This window comes from Pundamilia nyererei, unplaced genomic scaffold, assembly GCF_000239375.1.
Source record: "Pundamilia nyererei isolate P.nyererei 1_Seehausen unplaced genomic scaffold, PunNye1.0 scaffold00039, whole genome shotgun sequence".
Classification (NCBI taxonomy): Eukaryota; Metazoa; Chordata; class Actinopteri; order Cichliformes; family Cichlidae; genus Pundamilia; species Pundamilia nyererei.
In genome coordinates this window covers 2,162,237-2,177,116 of record NW_005187440.1, presented here as the reverse complement: position 1 = coordinate 2,177,116, position 14,880 = coordinate 2,162,237, and the positions used below count along the sequence as shown (strand labels likewise).

The 14,880-nt window shown below is 39.9% G+C and overlaps 2 protein-coding genes across 4 annotated transcripts in view; one reads left to right on the top strand and one right to left on the bottom strand.

Moving 5' to 3' along the window:
* The window catches only part of cfap74 (cilia and flagella associated protein 74), a 49,839-nt gene extending 47,884 nt beyond the window's left edge, over positions 1-1,955 (bottom strand). For all 3 annotated transcript variants that reach the window (XM_013910270.1, XM_005730738.1, XM_013910271.1), the window contains exons 1-4: positions 1,839-1,955; positions 1,318-1,401; positions 847-925; positions 403-561 (exon numbers count right to left, since the gene is read on the bottom strand). In XM_013910270.1, coding sequence (XP_013765724.1) covers positions 403-561; positions 847-925; positions 1,318-1,396 — 317 coding nt within the window. In that variant the 5' untranslated portion in view covers positions 1,397-1,401; positions 1,839-1,955. The remainder of the gene's footprint in view (positions 1-402; positions 562-846; positions 926-1,317; positions 1,402-1,838) is intronic.
* Positions 1,956-4,517: 2,562 nt separating this feature from the next.
* The window catches only part of gabrd (gamma-aminobutyric acid type A receptor subunit delta), a 23,979-nt gene continuing 13,616 nt past the window's right edge, over positions 4,518-14,880 (top strand). The window contains exon 1 of the mRNA XM_005730736.1: positions 4,518-5,044. Within this exon, the coding sequence (XP_005730793.1) occupies positions 4,977-5,044 (68 nt within the window). The 5' untranslated portion in view covers positions 4,518-4,976. The remainder of the gene's footprint in view (positions 5,045-14,880) is intronic.

Sequence of the window (14,880 nt, the reverse complement as noted above, 5' to 3'; positions counted from 1 at the left end):
GTGCTAAAGGAAGATGACAGACATTTTCCATGGAACTGCATCACAGTTCATCAGGTGCTCAATGGCTCATGGTCCAGACAAATAAAAAGACGGAAGGAAAGTGGGGAGAAAGGACATTATAAGAAATGTTCTGTCCTCGGCTGAAATCATTTTCTACAAATTGCCGAATCAGTTGGAACAGATATGATTGGCCTTGTGTGAAAAGGGCAGGAGCAGAAAAAAATGGAATAAAACAGGGGAACATTTTTGAAAAGACTGGGCAAAAGCCTGTGTATTTTTAAAAAAAATTCTCATAAAAAAGCTTTTCTACTGGTACTGGTTTGTGTGGAGTCTAGAAAGGTTCACAAAATGTAGGTAAGGAGCTTCTGTAGCTCTAGAGGTCTGTCGGTGCCAGGTTCAGACCTGGCTTTCAGCACGTCATGCTCCTTCTGTCGGTGAAAGCAGTCCAGCTGGTCGAGGTTTCGTCTCAGCTTGAACATCCGTGCTGTCTCGGCATAACTCCTCTTCTTACAACCATCAGCCATAGCCGCAAGGTCACCATCGTCAACACCATCATCCTCTCTTGGGGCAGATGCAGAATTACATTTAGAAAAGGCTCCTTATGTGATGCAAACACTTAGATACACACACTATTATTCACAGACTGTCTTTCATGTATGGAAGTATATGATGTAACAGACTTTCAACAGATGCTGAAATAAAAAACAGAAATTGAACTTTATTGCTTTGTATAACAATATCTGACCGAAACAAGCACCGTGGTTTTGAATACAAGACACACTGCCATTTGGATTTAACTGCCTAATAGTTCTCAAAAAATAAAAATACAAAATAGCAAACACCCACTCAGACAATTCTTCTAACCAGTCCAAATCAGCAGGCACATCTGACTCTTCGGCTTTAAAGGTTTCATCACTTGGATCATCTGAAATAAATCAGCATATCTCAGTCTCAAGCTAAAAAAGGGCTGTTTTATATAGGCAAGGCAAGGCAAGTTTATTTGTATAGCACAATTCAACAACAAGGTGATTCAAAGTGCTTTACAGAGACATTAGCATGATTTAAAATTGATTAAAACAAGCAAATAAACTAACTAACTAATTAACAAACAAACAAACAAACAAACAACAGTATATAAAATCAAAACAGATAAAATCAGAACAGTAGATAAAATCAGTAGTTAAATGTAAGTTTTGAAATTTAAGCTTAAACTATAGGTGTAGTTATGGATAAAGTAATGTATATCTGTGAGACTTAAAGGCTTTTTTTTCCTGAAGCAGCAGGATCTGGTATTTACCTTTACTCTCCTGGACTCACCTGGACTGAGGTGGACATCCAGCTGTCCACACCTGTCAGGCTTCACCTCTGCGGGGCTTCTCCTGTCTTCTACCTCCATGTCACCTTACGTATGAAGGGCACAGGACTACATTACCGAGCAAGCCTTAATGATAGCGGCATACAGAAATAGACATAGCAAATCTGTTAAATCCAGGTGAAGTCATTCAATGACGGAGAGCCAGTTCTTTCACGCAACAGGAAAATAAATTAATATTAAAAACTGGCCACTATTGCTGAAATTTAAATGTAGTTTTAAGCGGCTCTTTTTGGCGGTTTAGTAGGGTTAGGTTATATTTCCGTAGTGCCAGTGTGACATTTGTCCCAACCACCATAACATTCAATCAGAATAATCCTAAAAGAAAACTGATGTGTCTTTTATTCGAGTTGAGCTAGCTTGAAAAGCAAGAAAGTGGGGTCAGCTAAAGCAAATAATAATAATAATACAGTGTTTGCTCTGTGTCACTCTTACGATAAAAACAAAACATTAAAAAAACGGTTACCTTTTGTAGCTCGTCTTTCCTCTTATAAAAACGGCTTCTCAACATCACTTTTTCTCAAAGCAGCCATGTTTGCTGGTGTTTCCAAGGAAACGTGACGCGAGGGGCGGAGTCGTACTGCCCGCTGAAACCTTGCAGGTGCGACAGAAATTAACCGTTGGTGGCAAAATAGTACCGACAGCATCAAAAATCGATTTACCTGTCGAAATGATCCAAAAGAAAAGTCTGTCGTTGTACGGTAATGACATGGCAAACTGTGACAGACATTATAAGACTTTAATTCAACACGAAATATAAAAATGTAAAGGTTTTAATATCTAAAATGACTTTCTTTCGTTCTTACAACATTGCACATTGCCATTCACCGTCTTTTTTTCTCTGGCCTGACAACAGTCAAGAAGCCAGAGAGCACAAAACATCTCAGCTGATTTAGAGAGAATGATATGTCTGTGTTATGCAAAGTCTTTTGTCAAGCATGCACAACCCCACGGGAAACAGGCGTGCATTTTCTAGTAGATTGGTGGGTTATTGGACCATCACAAGGCTTCTTTTTCTTTTTGCCATTATTAAGCTTTCATCGAGCTCATCATAATTTTGAAGTGGAATTCACAAGAGGAAGGAGAAATGTGTGTTCTTACTGTATATCACACTGAAGTCATGTGACAGGCCTAGAGGAATAAGTTGTATTACCATAGAAGGCCTGGTAAATAAATAGTGTGAGGATGCGTGACTGTGAGGAATGGGAGGGAGACTTTTTTTGTTTTGTTTTTTGAGATAAAGGGAAGAAAAGTGACTTGAGTAGAAAAAGGAGCTCGGCCGATATTAAGGAGGGATCAGCTGGAGAAAAACAGAAAGATAAGAGAGAGAATACATGATGGTGAAAAAAGGAGCCTAACAGGAAAAAGGAGGAGTTTGTGGATGAGGAATCCAACAAATGCAGTCCTGTTAAATGCACTGTAGTGTGTACGACAACCTAACATTTTCCACATCAAAAGCCCTTACTGTCCAACTCCAAGAGAAGGGGTGGCCAGGAGGGTGGAGTGAATCTACAGCCCCTGGCCATGCTGACCTTTATGGTGCGGTTGACAATAAATATAAGCACCCATCTAATGGAGAGAGCTTGAAAAATAATTGAGTTACAAAACTTTGGAAAAGTGGACTCACAGAACAAAAACAACCACACTTCAGGAAAAATGTATCAACCAGATTCAGAAAGAGACTAATGACTAGTTCAACTTCATTAACTTGTATTTGATGTATATATTATCCTCTTAAACAGCATTGTTTCTGTTTTGTCTGCATGGTGAGGATTACTGCATCACATTCGAATCTGCTTTGCCTGACCATATTCGCAGTTGCTGCTTTGCTTAATGAGACATAATGAGTGTTTTTCCAGGAATTTTTAGAAATCCGTTACTCGAAAGTAGGTATGACAGGAAAGTAGAGGAGGAGCAAGACATGAGGAGTGCCAGTGTAGGAATCCTCATCCCTCCCATCCCTGTATTCTCTAATATGACTTTTCTGTCAACTTACTGTACTGATGTCTTATCTAATCTCTATTCAGTTCCTTTAGAGGCTAAATCTCGTGAAACTGTGGCCTTTGATCTCATACACCAGAAAATGTTTGATCCCTGAGAAACAGTCTGATCTGCATGTGCTTTAGAAAAGAATTATATAACAGTCTGGGGTGGAGGCGTGGATGTAAAAGTGTACATACTGTAGGCTTATTTCACAAAAACCTAGCAACACATGCAACCAGGTTTTGGAGGGCATATTCCAGATCCACTCTATAAGGCTTTTAACAGCTGGGTTTGCAACACAACAAACACAGTCTGTGATTACGTTTACACTGCGAAGGAGGACATTACAAGATTAAACTAAACAGTTGTTCTTTTATGCATTAGTACATGCATTTTGTTTTTGTCACTCCTATACATAAAATATGTCTTTTATTTTTAAATTTCACAGTTAGAGAGGCAATACTCACCATAAATTCAATATGCTGAGCGAATTGATGGAAGGCCCCAAATTTTGGTGTTGGTCCGATACCAAGTAAGTACAGAGTCTATTGCCTATACCAATATATTTAAGCTATAAAGGCAGCTTGTGTAGAGGAGAGCATGGGTCATGATTTGTGAGCTCATTTTTTAAAACCGTTTTTGTTTTTGGAGACCTGGAATGTTAAAGTATCTGTCTCTAAAGCATGTTAGTTCAGCTTATGTGCTACAGGCTAAAATAGACATGACAGTCAACACAAAAAGTTTCAGACATTTTTCATAGTGCACGTTTGAGGTTCATTTCCAAGAAAAACATTAATTACATTTAAAAAAGAATAAATAATTTATTTAAGACAGTTGAGTGGGCTTCATGCTGAACTTAGAAAAGAAAAAACAAAAACAAAGTATCGGTCCTATCGCGCTAGTATCGACTCGGTAACAATACTAGCGACACTATTGTCCACCTCCATAGAAAGGACCTCTGCGCACACTTTGGGCAGCCCCCCTCCCAGTTTGATCTTATTCCAACAGAAAGAATCACAACTTTATGTGAGCCACTAATTACCTAATGGAGATGAGTCAAATGTGTCAAACATTACATAATATATTGAAGTCCTTTGCTTATGATGCCATTCCTGCCACCCCCCACCCACCCCCGCCTTCTGTGTCCAGATTCAATCTGACGTTTAGAGGCCAAGCGACGGAGGGATCGACAGATTAGCGAGTCTCCCTCCCTCTCTCCCACCCTCCCTCTCTTTCTCTCCCTCTGCCTCTCTCCATCCTTTTCTCTCTCACTCGCTTTCTGCGCTGTTGGTGGATGTCAGGCGGTGGATCGGCTCCTTGTTTCGGTCGGACCCGGAGTTTTGTCTTCATCTTTTTCATAGGCGCGCTCTTCTCTTGTGCGCTCCTGGACGCGGAGGAATCGGGGAGCTCACGACCATGGGGTCACCATCACCTTCACCACCACACTTTACTTTGTTCTCCCCGGCGCTGGATCGGGAGGAGAGCGCACTAAAATAATAATAACTAAAAAACAAACAAAAAAAGCTAACAAAAAATCCTCTTGTGGGCTTTGTCGTCGAATTACATTGCGGGGGAACTTTTCTCTTAGCATTACGCATATATTAATCTGACAGCGTGTGGAATGGAGATCCCAACTTTCCTGTTTTCGAGTCTCGCTCTGCTCTTCGTCGGAGGAGATATTTTCACCAGGTGAGATCAGCTGTGCTTTTGTTTTGTTTTTTTAACTTCTTGCAGGTGTCTTATGTGCTTCCCACTGCGGAGCGCTATGAATATTCCGGAAGAAGTTAGCCGTCAAATTATAAACGGTGTTAATAATAATAAGAAAGCAACAAACTAGAACGATAAAACAAGGAAAGGCACTATGATATTCATCTATTTAGAAGCAATAAACTGCTCTTCTTATTGATTTAAATTCTCGCGTCAGTTGAAGTCCTGCTTGTTGTGCAACCGCCTCCCACGACTCAGCGCTAGCAAAACTCACGTTCACGTTCACTCGTGGATAAACGGACTTCTACAGGCTTACATAAAACTACTTATAGACACCCACAATCTGAAGTCTGCTTTCTTCCCCGCTTGCATGAACCTGATGACACCATTTGCATAATGCATATGCATAGTAAGAGGTGATTGTTTTCTGTCCCCCCTCCCCTGGTGATGAATACCAGCTGAGTGGAAGCGTTTGCGTGCGCGCGCGTGTGTCAGATAATGTCACGAACCTCCAGGGGGTGACATTATCTGCCACGTAAGGGATCAAATACATCAGATGATCCCATGATGCAGGCCTCATACTGCAGTAAACACAGTACATTTAAATAGAATATCACTAAGGTGCTCAATTTGGGAGGTTAAATAAAAAAAAGGGTGTAGGTGCTGCTGGGAGCTTCAGTCGTGAATGCGTCTCTGAAGTAGGATTATTCCAGGTTGTGTATTATAAGGTAAAAAAAAATTCTTAAGAGTGATCCAGTCCTATTCAGCAGCGGTTCAGATTTCAGCCATTTGAAAAGATTTATCAGGACCATTGTGCTGACTCTGAGGATAAATTACCTTCTCACCAAGGAGCAGGTCAGGTCTGTCTAAACTAGTTTACAGTGCTTCGTTTTCGACAGAGGCCTGCATTCATCGGCATTCAGTTCGCAGGATAATCAGCATCTACTACAGAGCTTGAGTTTCAGTACTTGCTTTCACACTGAAAAGGGCAAAGGGTGAAACTCTGAGGAAAATTGGGGAAAATCACCTCTATTGTCCCTCTTGGCTGTTCACCAGTAGAGGGAGTAATAGCTATTGTAATTGGATTTTCCTGCCTCCAGTCACTGCTGTTATTATTATTTTGTTCTCAGTACAATGCAGAGTGTAGGCTTTTTCTTGCACCTCATTTTGTGTCATCTCTCTCTCTTTCTCTCTCTCACACACACACACACACACACACACACACACACGCTTTGCAGAGGAAACCTGCACGCCGCTTTCTTTCCTCGCTCCTGCTCTGCACAGAATCACCCTGATTCTCTTTTTTTAGCTCCTCGTTTATCCATTTCACAAAAGTTGCTTAGCTAAGTTGCGCCTCACCACCTTTGGTGTTGCATGAATTTCACAGTTTTTTCTTTACAGCTGAAGTGTCACTTACCCTTCACTTTACAGAGTACAATCTGCATCTAAATGGACTGTATAATGTCTGTAACAGAGGAGTGGGCTAGAAAACATGCTATTGCGTAGTAGAGAAAAGCATCATCCTTTGGTCATCAGTAGCCCGAGATAAAAATTGTCTTGAAATGGTAACTGTTAAATAGAGTGCCAGATATGTGTTAATCCATCCCTGAAAGTACTGCCCAGTAAATGCTTTTAAAAATCTATCATGCTTAATCTTTTCAGGGATGATCTTAGTCGTTTTAGAAAAGTAAAACTATAATGTACAACTTGTTTTTAAAGATTTAGGTCTTCGGGTATTTCACAAAAAGTGCCTGGTAGTATTTAAACCATTGCAAATAAGTTGTTGGCCTGTACTCTCTCACACATATCTCTCATTAATAATATCAAGTCACTTTAAGCCAGGGAGAACATTGCTGTCACAATGTAGAAGCTGCACTTTACTAAAGTGACATGTCTTTTTTACACATTTTTTATTTCTGCAGGTGAAAGTGTCACTGATATTAAAAGTGTTGTTTTCAAGAGAGATTTGACAAAGAGGGCAGCAGAAATAGGAAGAAACACAACACTTCAGTTCTATAAACGTACTTTAAGGCACCAAAAAGCGCTGGAATAACACACAGTCACAAAGATACCTGCAAAACAGCTCATTTTTTTCTTTCCTTCTTTATTTTATATTTAACTCATTTTGTCAGTCATGTTGTATACAGATATGTACCAATACAAGCAAATATATTAGACATAAAAACCACACCGAAACATCAGGAGTCACTTTTTGGCACGACACCTGGAATACAGAGTGAGTTAAGAAAGCGACTAATGCTAATCCCCACCTCATTCACCTCTGCCTCAGTGCACGAATATTGCAAATGATCGACTGTATAATTTTCTGCAAGTGTTGCATGACAGTTTAAATTTTCATGTCTACAAATTGCAGATTTTTGATTTTTGATTGGATCGGGCTTGTTAGCAAAATGCAGTGAACCTGTCATAATGGGCGATGCATTGCTTTCTTCCAGTGTGGGAAACATTAAGGGAACTGGACAGAACTGACATTCATACAAGATGGCAGGGAGTTAATTTACCGCACTACACTGGTTGAGTTGATTCAAACACAGGCTAAGCCTTTTCATTAGCTTTTGTCACTATGAAAAAGGATTAATGTGTTTTAGTCTTTTTTGTACCAGCAAAGGTGTGACTAATATAATAATGGTGGCTCTGTTATATGTATGTCTAGTCATTAATTCCACCCGTGTTCTTGCTGCTGTCACAGTCCACAGTGGATTTCTATCACAAGGGCCAAAGATCATGTTTTTAAAAAGAAACGAAACCTTGAAAGGTCAGCTAGGTCATTATTTCAGAACTGACACTGACAAAAAAAAAAATCCATATACATGATTAACCTGACTTCCAGTGGTTTACCAGTTGTAAGACTTTATTGTGACGCAGCAGCTATATAAAGTGTCGAGTCTGCAGTGTTATTATAATTAGACTTCATTCAGCTCTGATTGCAGGAGATAAGTCAACAGCGAGGCTGCTATCTGGTCACAAAGACAGGAACATAAATCAAAACTCTAACCAGACCCGACTCCCGTGACACACAGGTGCTGCTAAAGATAGCTGAACATACCGACACAGGTGCCTGCACAGCCAGATTACACATAATACTTTCATGCATGTCGGTGTGTGGTTATCACCAGCTGACTGGAGGTTGAAAGGAGATTCACAGATTGTGCGCTACAACAGCGATATCTCAAAGACCAAGAAATGTGACAATAAGAGTGCGGGGGAGAAAAAAATACTGATTAAGTCCAGCAAAGCTAATCTTTGAAAGAAATGAGGACCGAAAGAGATTTAAGCAGTCCTATTATGCATTACATTTTCTCCTCTCTTATTTATACTGGTAATTGTGGTGGATTCTCATATTAAATAATGAAGTAATGCACACATAATCCCTGTGAACTCAAAGTTTAGGCTTGATACTTCTCAGATTTTCTACTTCTCAGAGTTTAATGTCCTCATAGAGGGATATCCTTAATACAGTGTGGCTGGCTGTGAGCGCAGAAGACCCGCTGACATGCTGTTCAAACCTAGCCAATTGTATAAAAGTTAGCTTAAAGAGAGTGGGAAGTGAGCTAAAATGGATGATAAGGATCTGATGTAAGGATTAGTTTGAGTTGTAAATACAAAGCCATTTTAGTAAACTCCAAGTTATGAGCAAATGGTAAATGGATTGGTTTTCATGCAGTGCTTTTCTACTATACTTAAGCACTTAAAGGGATTTACACAACACACATTGTTCACTCATTCATACCCATGCACTTTTTTCTATATCTGAATGCTTTTCTGTCTAACATTCACACTCTGAACGCATCAGAGAGAAACTTGGGTTTTGGTATCTTGCCTGAGGATGCTTTGGCATCCAGACTGGAGCAGCCAGGGATCAAACCAACAACTTTGTGATTAGCAGATGACCTGTTCTACCTCCTGAGCTCCAGTCTATTAAGTATATAAGGCCTCCTTTAAATAGGGCCTTTGTTGTAAACGAAATGCATTAAAAACTGAACACAAATAGAACAAGAGACTCACCTGCAGGCTGACTAACCCCCCGGGGAAAAGTGTTGGATTACTGACAGAGCAAAGCTGAGTCTAAAGCACTCTTTAAGAGCCCAATTGTGGCATTTATGGACTAAAATGCACAGATTGTAAGGAGTGTGGGTCCATCCTATTCTCGGGGCCTTGCTGCAGGTCAACCTGGCCCCACGATGCAGCTAATCATATTTTATTTTAACTGCTAGTCGAACAGTTTAGCTTAGAGCACACCCGGGAAGAGAATTTTAGTGTCATTATTTACCTTTTCAGAAGGACATGCACAGGTCACTCCCCACCTTTGTTTTCATGCGGACGTGTAGTTTAGGAGCAGGTGGCTGCCCCTGCTTCATGCAGGAGGATTTAAACTCCACATTTTATCATCTTTTCTGGCTTGTCACACTTGTCCTTAAACCTGCACTCAGGTGAAGCCCTTGTCCTGACTAATCCGCATGAGAGACTGACTCAGCGGATAAATCTCCCCACCGTCCGGAGACTACATTTTCCAGTAACGCTGTGTTTTGATCATGTTCCCCCGGCTGCATGAGCTGGCTCCGAAGCCTGACTGTGAGCTGGCTACAGGGTGATGCAGGCACACCTCAGCGCCTCAGCTAGAAGCCGCCTACTCAATTTATGTTGACATATCACACGTAAATGGGAAAAGGAAACAGTTTAGGACAGTTTTGCTGATTTCATTAATTTCTAGATAATTATACATGAATTTATTTTGCAGTTTGCATGTCACTTTGATAAGTATGTTAAACGCAATGAAATTAACCTAATGATAAATACCAGCAGTATCTAATCCCCATGAGAATGGACAAGGCTGTGATACAGCAGTTCTGCGTTGGGTATTTTGCACTGGTTACACTCAAACTGTAATGTGAGTGCTTTGGAAACCAGTGCGTAACAGAATTTCCTGTGCATTTCCTGCAGTTCCTTCTATGATCATTATATTCAAAGCAAATGTCAAAATGATTTGCTTTATTTTATCCAGCGGAGGTGTGATGTGTCGGCAACGTGATGTGTGACGAAAGCTAGTCCGTGACAAACTATCCGAGTTTGGAGATGTTCCGGGACTTCGGGCTCTTTAAAATAGCGCAGGATATTCACTGACCTGAACGCGAGTCCTGCAGCATTTTCCGTTCAGATAAGGACCTCTCTAACAGCAGCACTGTACAGCATGATCATCCCACAGACTCCATCACAGTTTTTTTATTTTATTTTTTATCAGAGGCAGAGACAGAAGCCCTGTGTTTAGAGACACCATTATGTAACTAGAGTATCAGGATTCATACATATGAAGTGCCCTTGAGCAAGACATCGAATCCCTCCCAGCTGTTTTGCAGCTGACCTTTGAGCTTCCTGCAGAGGGAGGAGAGCAACACATGTCTTGGTATCAATGAGAAGAAATGGAAAGGGTGCAAGGCTCACAGATTTAGAAACAGCAACTTATCTTTTTTTTGTTTCAGACATAAATTTAGTATAGCATAAATGATCTTTTTCTTCTTTTTCTATTCCTTTCGCTGTTTTTTAGCTTGGATAAACTTCAGTTCTAGACCATCATACAGGAAAGAGATAAAGTGAAAGATAAAGCAGTAATTTGTCCATGCATTACCTAATCATTGAGGGTTAAAGGAACAATCTATACATGACGTGTTGCTGAATTATGTTTTTTGTCAAGTATACTAATTTTATTTTGTTTTATTCAAAGGTTGCATGAACATAGCAGGCACTTTAGCACATATAGCTCACGAAACAACTGTTTACATCTTGTAAGCTTCAGTTGGCTAATTCCACAAAAAGCAGTGACACTGGCGTAGCCGCACAGGTCAGCCAATCACAGCCTTGCAGAAAGACGGCTTTGTGACTTATAATTAATTATTTTCCCCGTGATGCATGACTACACCTGATCTCAGTGTTTCCTCCACCTGCCAAACCCTAATTTAGCCCCCAGTTATCACAACAATCCGCCCCACCAAGCCCAACTCTGTCTGATGGGGATAAATGTTGCTTTTTACCATCATAATGAAGAAATAGTTTTAATGATAGAATAATTTTTAAGCTTTCAAAATGCTCACAGTGATAAGCAAATAAATAAACAATGCCACACTCGCTAACACAAATTATTATTAGTATAAAAATATATATTCTTAGACATTAGAAACTTTAATGTTTAAAAACACAAATGTTGGGAGAAACTTGAATACTTTTAACAAGAAAAAAAAGAGAAGGCAAGTCCAAGTTTGTTTTTAAATTTGGGACTCTTTCTTTTGAATGCATTCTACATTATCTATTGATACTTGTATTAAAAAAAATGGATGTGCAGAAGGAAATGGAGCACTCTGGAATGCGATTAAGACTGACAAACATTATTTGAGTGCAAATCTGGTCAATAAAACATCTGTTTGCCGCATGGCAGCGCAGCACAGACCCTTAATTATGACTGCTAATGCAGTGCGAACACCGTTAGAAACCCACACCTATAAATGTGAAGCAGCTGTTCAGTGATTTAACTATCTATTTATTCATGTTTTATTTAATATTTATCCCAGTTTGATTCATTTCACCACAGAACTAATAGAAACAGTTAGATCAGGTAGTCCAGGTATCGATTTGAGCGATTATACGATACTGATTAGGGTTGTTGGTGTGTGCTGTGCTTTGCATTCACAAAAAGACACCATAAATTTGAGTGAAGCCGCTTCTCTTTGTTTTTCCTCTCCCCAACTGTTTAATGTTAGCTCACAAACAGACGGCAGATCCGAGCCCTGAGAGAGACGTTTAATGAAAGCGAAATATAGAAGGATTAGGAGCGTCTGCAAATGCACACCCTCTCAACTGCTTGTCATGGATGGAGGGGTGGGAAAATGAAGAGGCGCAAATGTTTCGTAAATCCAAGAAAGCAATCAAATGTTCAGACCGGTGCGTCTTTCAACAGAATACATTAGATTTTTCTTTGGAGAAGAAGTGAAGTTGTTTTTTCCTCCTTAAGCAAACTGATATGTTTGTAGAGAAGGAGAACATTTGGTGTTAAGAGAACAGCTTGCAATAAAAGCAATAATCTGTGGCAAATGTGAAAAATTATATATGTATATGTGAAAGTCAGTAAAGCCAGATTAATTGAGTCGATAAAAGCTTTTAGTCGGGATTTTGGACCCTTGGATTAACATTTCTTCGCATGTGTTTTAGAGTAAATCGAAGCAGCGCTGCACACGAGCAGCCCCCATCATATAAAGAGGGAGAAACATTTTTTAAAAAGATGCTGTGCAACAACCACACCATGACAGAAAAGAGTCTTAGTTATTACATACAACTCCTTCACACTAAATATTCACAGCTGTGTGGGAACTGCAGAGAATAAAGGCACCAGGGCCTTAAATCTTTAAATCCTAAAACAGTTAACAACTGTAAAATGAGTGTTAAATTGCAATAAATAGAGTTCTACTATAGGATTTGTGTGATATACATTTCCACCCGCTTTCTCCTCCTCTCCAGACAGAGGTCTGTTTGACCTTGGTGTGTTAACAAATGACTTGAAAGAAACGCTCTTTATTTCCAGATTTAGAAACTCCCAATTAGCGCAGAAATCCAGGAGTCACTTAGTGATTAATTAATTCACTCAGTGCTCCCATTTTTTTAGTCATGACAGTGATTGCCAGACTAAAAATACATCTGCCTCTGCAAAACAGATCCACCGAGAAAATGTTAATGGCATGGCAGAAATGTTTATTTATTTAATTTCATATTCAGTTAACCAGCCGTTACATTTTGGTGAATAGTTTCCGTATGGCATAATGCTGTGCTCTCGGGCACGTCGACTTTCTTCAAATGTCAGCCCGATTTCAAAGGTCAGCTCGCGGCTTTTCATTGTCGAACGATCTGAACACCTTCCACGAACCCCCCATGCGGTCCATTTCCCTGTCGATACCCCCACCGCCGGCCTTTGGATGTCAGAAAAATCGTATTTGTTTGTAGCAAAAACAGTCAGCACCTTCAATTTTGCACGATAGCTTTGCTTCTAACATTTGATTCATCTCCATGTGTCTTTTTCATGGTGATGTCTAACAAGCCATGCCTCTTTTCAACATGGACTTCTCATTTTTAAACTCCCCTCTAAATCTATGTGTATGGATCTGTGTATGAGTGTTTCAGAATACAAAACTGCCACCTGGTGGTATCTCAGCTGTGCTACGTTTGTGAAATCCTTCACAGAGGCTGCTGCTGTTGCTGCTCACAGTGTTACCTTTCTGCCCTCAGGCAGCACTCAGTGATTTCCGGATCCTTAAAACAGACAATAGCTTTAAATGTTGCTGTTATTCCGCTCCTGGCACATACACAGAGGTGGCAGTGCATGGGGGCAGTTTGAATTGAATGCAAAACAATGCATGCACAAAGGTATGTTGTTCAGAATAAAAGTCCACAGTGTAATGAGAGCCTATTTTCAGTGAAATACAGCGATTTGGAGGTTTGTGGAGTGAGGCGCAGCATTTTGTTTATTATGCGCTGTGTGGAATCTGAGGCTACGCTGTTAGATTTGGATCTGCTGTCAGACTCCTTGTGGACAAAAGCACGCTGTGGAAACACGACTGAGGAAAAATATGTCAGCCAGGCTTTAATCAGCGTGGCTTTTGAATGCTGAAACAAGCACAGACTTTTAAAAAAAAAAAACTTTTTGAAAGGACGCCCCTGAGAGATGTAATTTTGCGCTGACATTCAGCATCTTTGACATTCAGGATTTAATCATTTTCATGCAAAGAGGAAACAAAACAAACAAACAAAGGACGAGTTGCTTTGGGTGAAAATAAATGACCAAATAATTGCACGCACACGTTTTTTTCTTAATGTTTGAATCTTAAGAAAATGTGATTTCCTAAATCAGCGATGAATAATTCAAGGATGCAAGAGAGTTTTGGAAAACATGTTATTAATAAAAGTCGTGTTTTTGCGCTCCATCTTTTTCAAAAGCACATGCTGACAAGTTATAGGACTAAAAATGATAATTAAAGTGAAGGTTCCTTCATTTTCATAAATAAACACTGTATTTAAAGCAGCATCAGTCTTTTATAAAAGCACTAAATTTAAAGTAGAAGGTGTAGCTGGTACGGATGACTTCATTTTCAACTCCCTTAGCCTTTTCCTTCTCTCTTTTTCCTCTTTGTTTCCCTGTTGTTTGCTTTAGTCAGCTAAAAAGAGAACTATTTCTGTTTTTAGCTGGTGGTAGGTGCTGGGGCTTGACTATTACCCTGTTACTCTATGTCATGTAAATGTGTAAACATCTGCAAACGATTAACAATTTGAGCTCACGTTGCTCTTTTTTTGGGGACCTTTTGTTACATCAAATATTTTTCCTCCAATTTTATACAGTTGAAAAGTAGAAAAGGATATCACCGATATCACATATCGGTATTGGTGCGATGCTGACCTAAATTACTGGATTAGATATCGGAGAGAAATAAAAAAATGTAATAATATCCATTAAATATCACAAAAGCACCTCACAAAACGTGCGACATGGCATAACCCAGCTCATAACCTTAGCACGTCGGAGGAGTATGCATCACGTGATAGAGCGGATGTGACGTGCGAGACCAGTCGGCGGTCTGGTTGAGCATTTAGAGCCTCGCTACCAAACCAGCATTTCATCTCCAAGAAAGTTATCCCAGAGAAGTAAAGCAAGTTTGTAAGTTCATCTCTGAATGTTTCTAAAGCATTCCCACGTTAAGCTTACCAACCGATACAGTGGGGCAAAAAAGTATTTAGTCAGCCACCGATTGTGCAAGTTCCCCCAC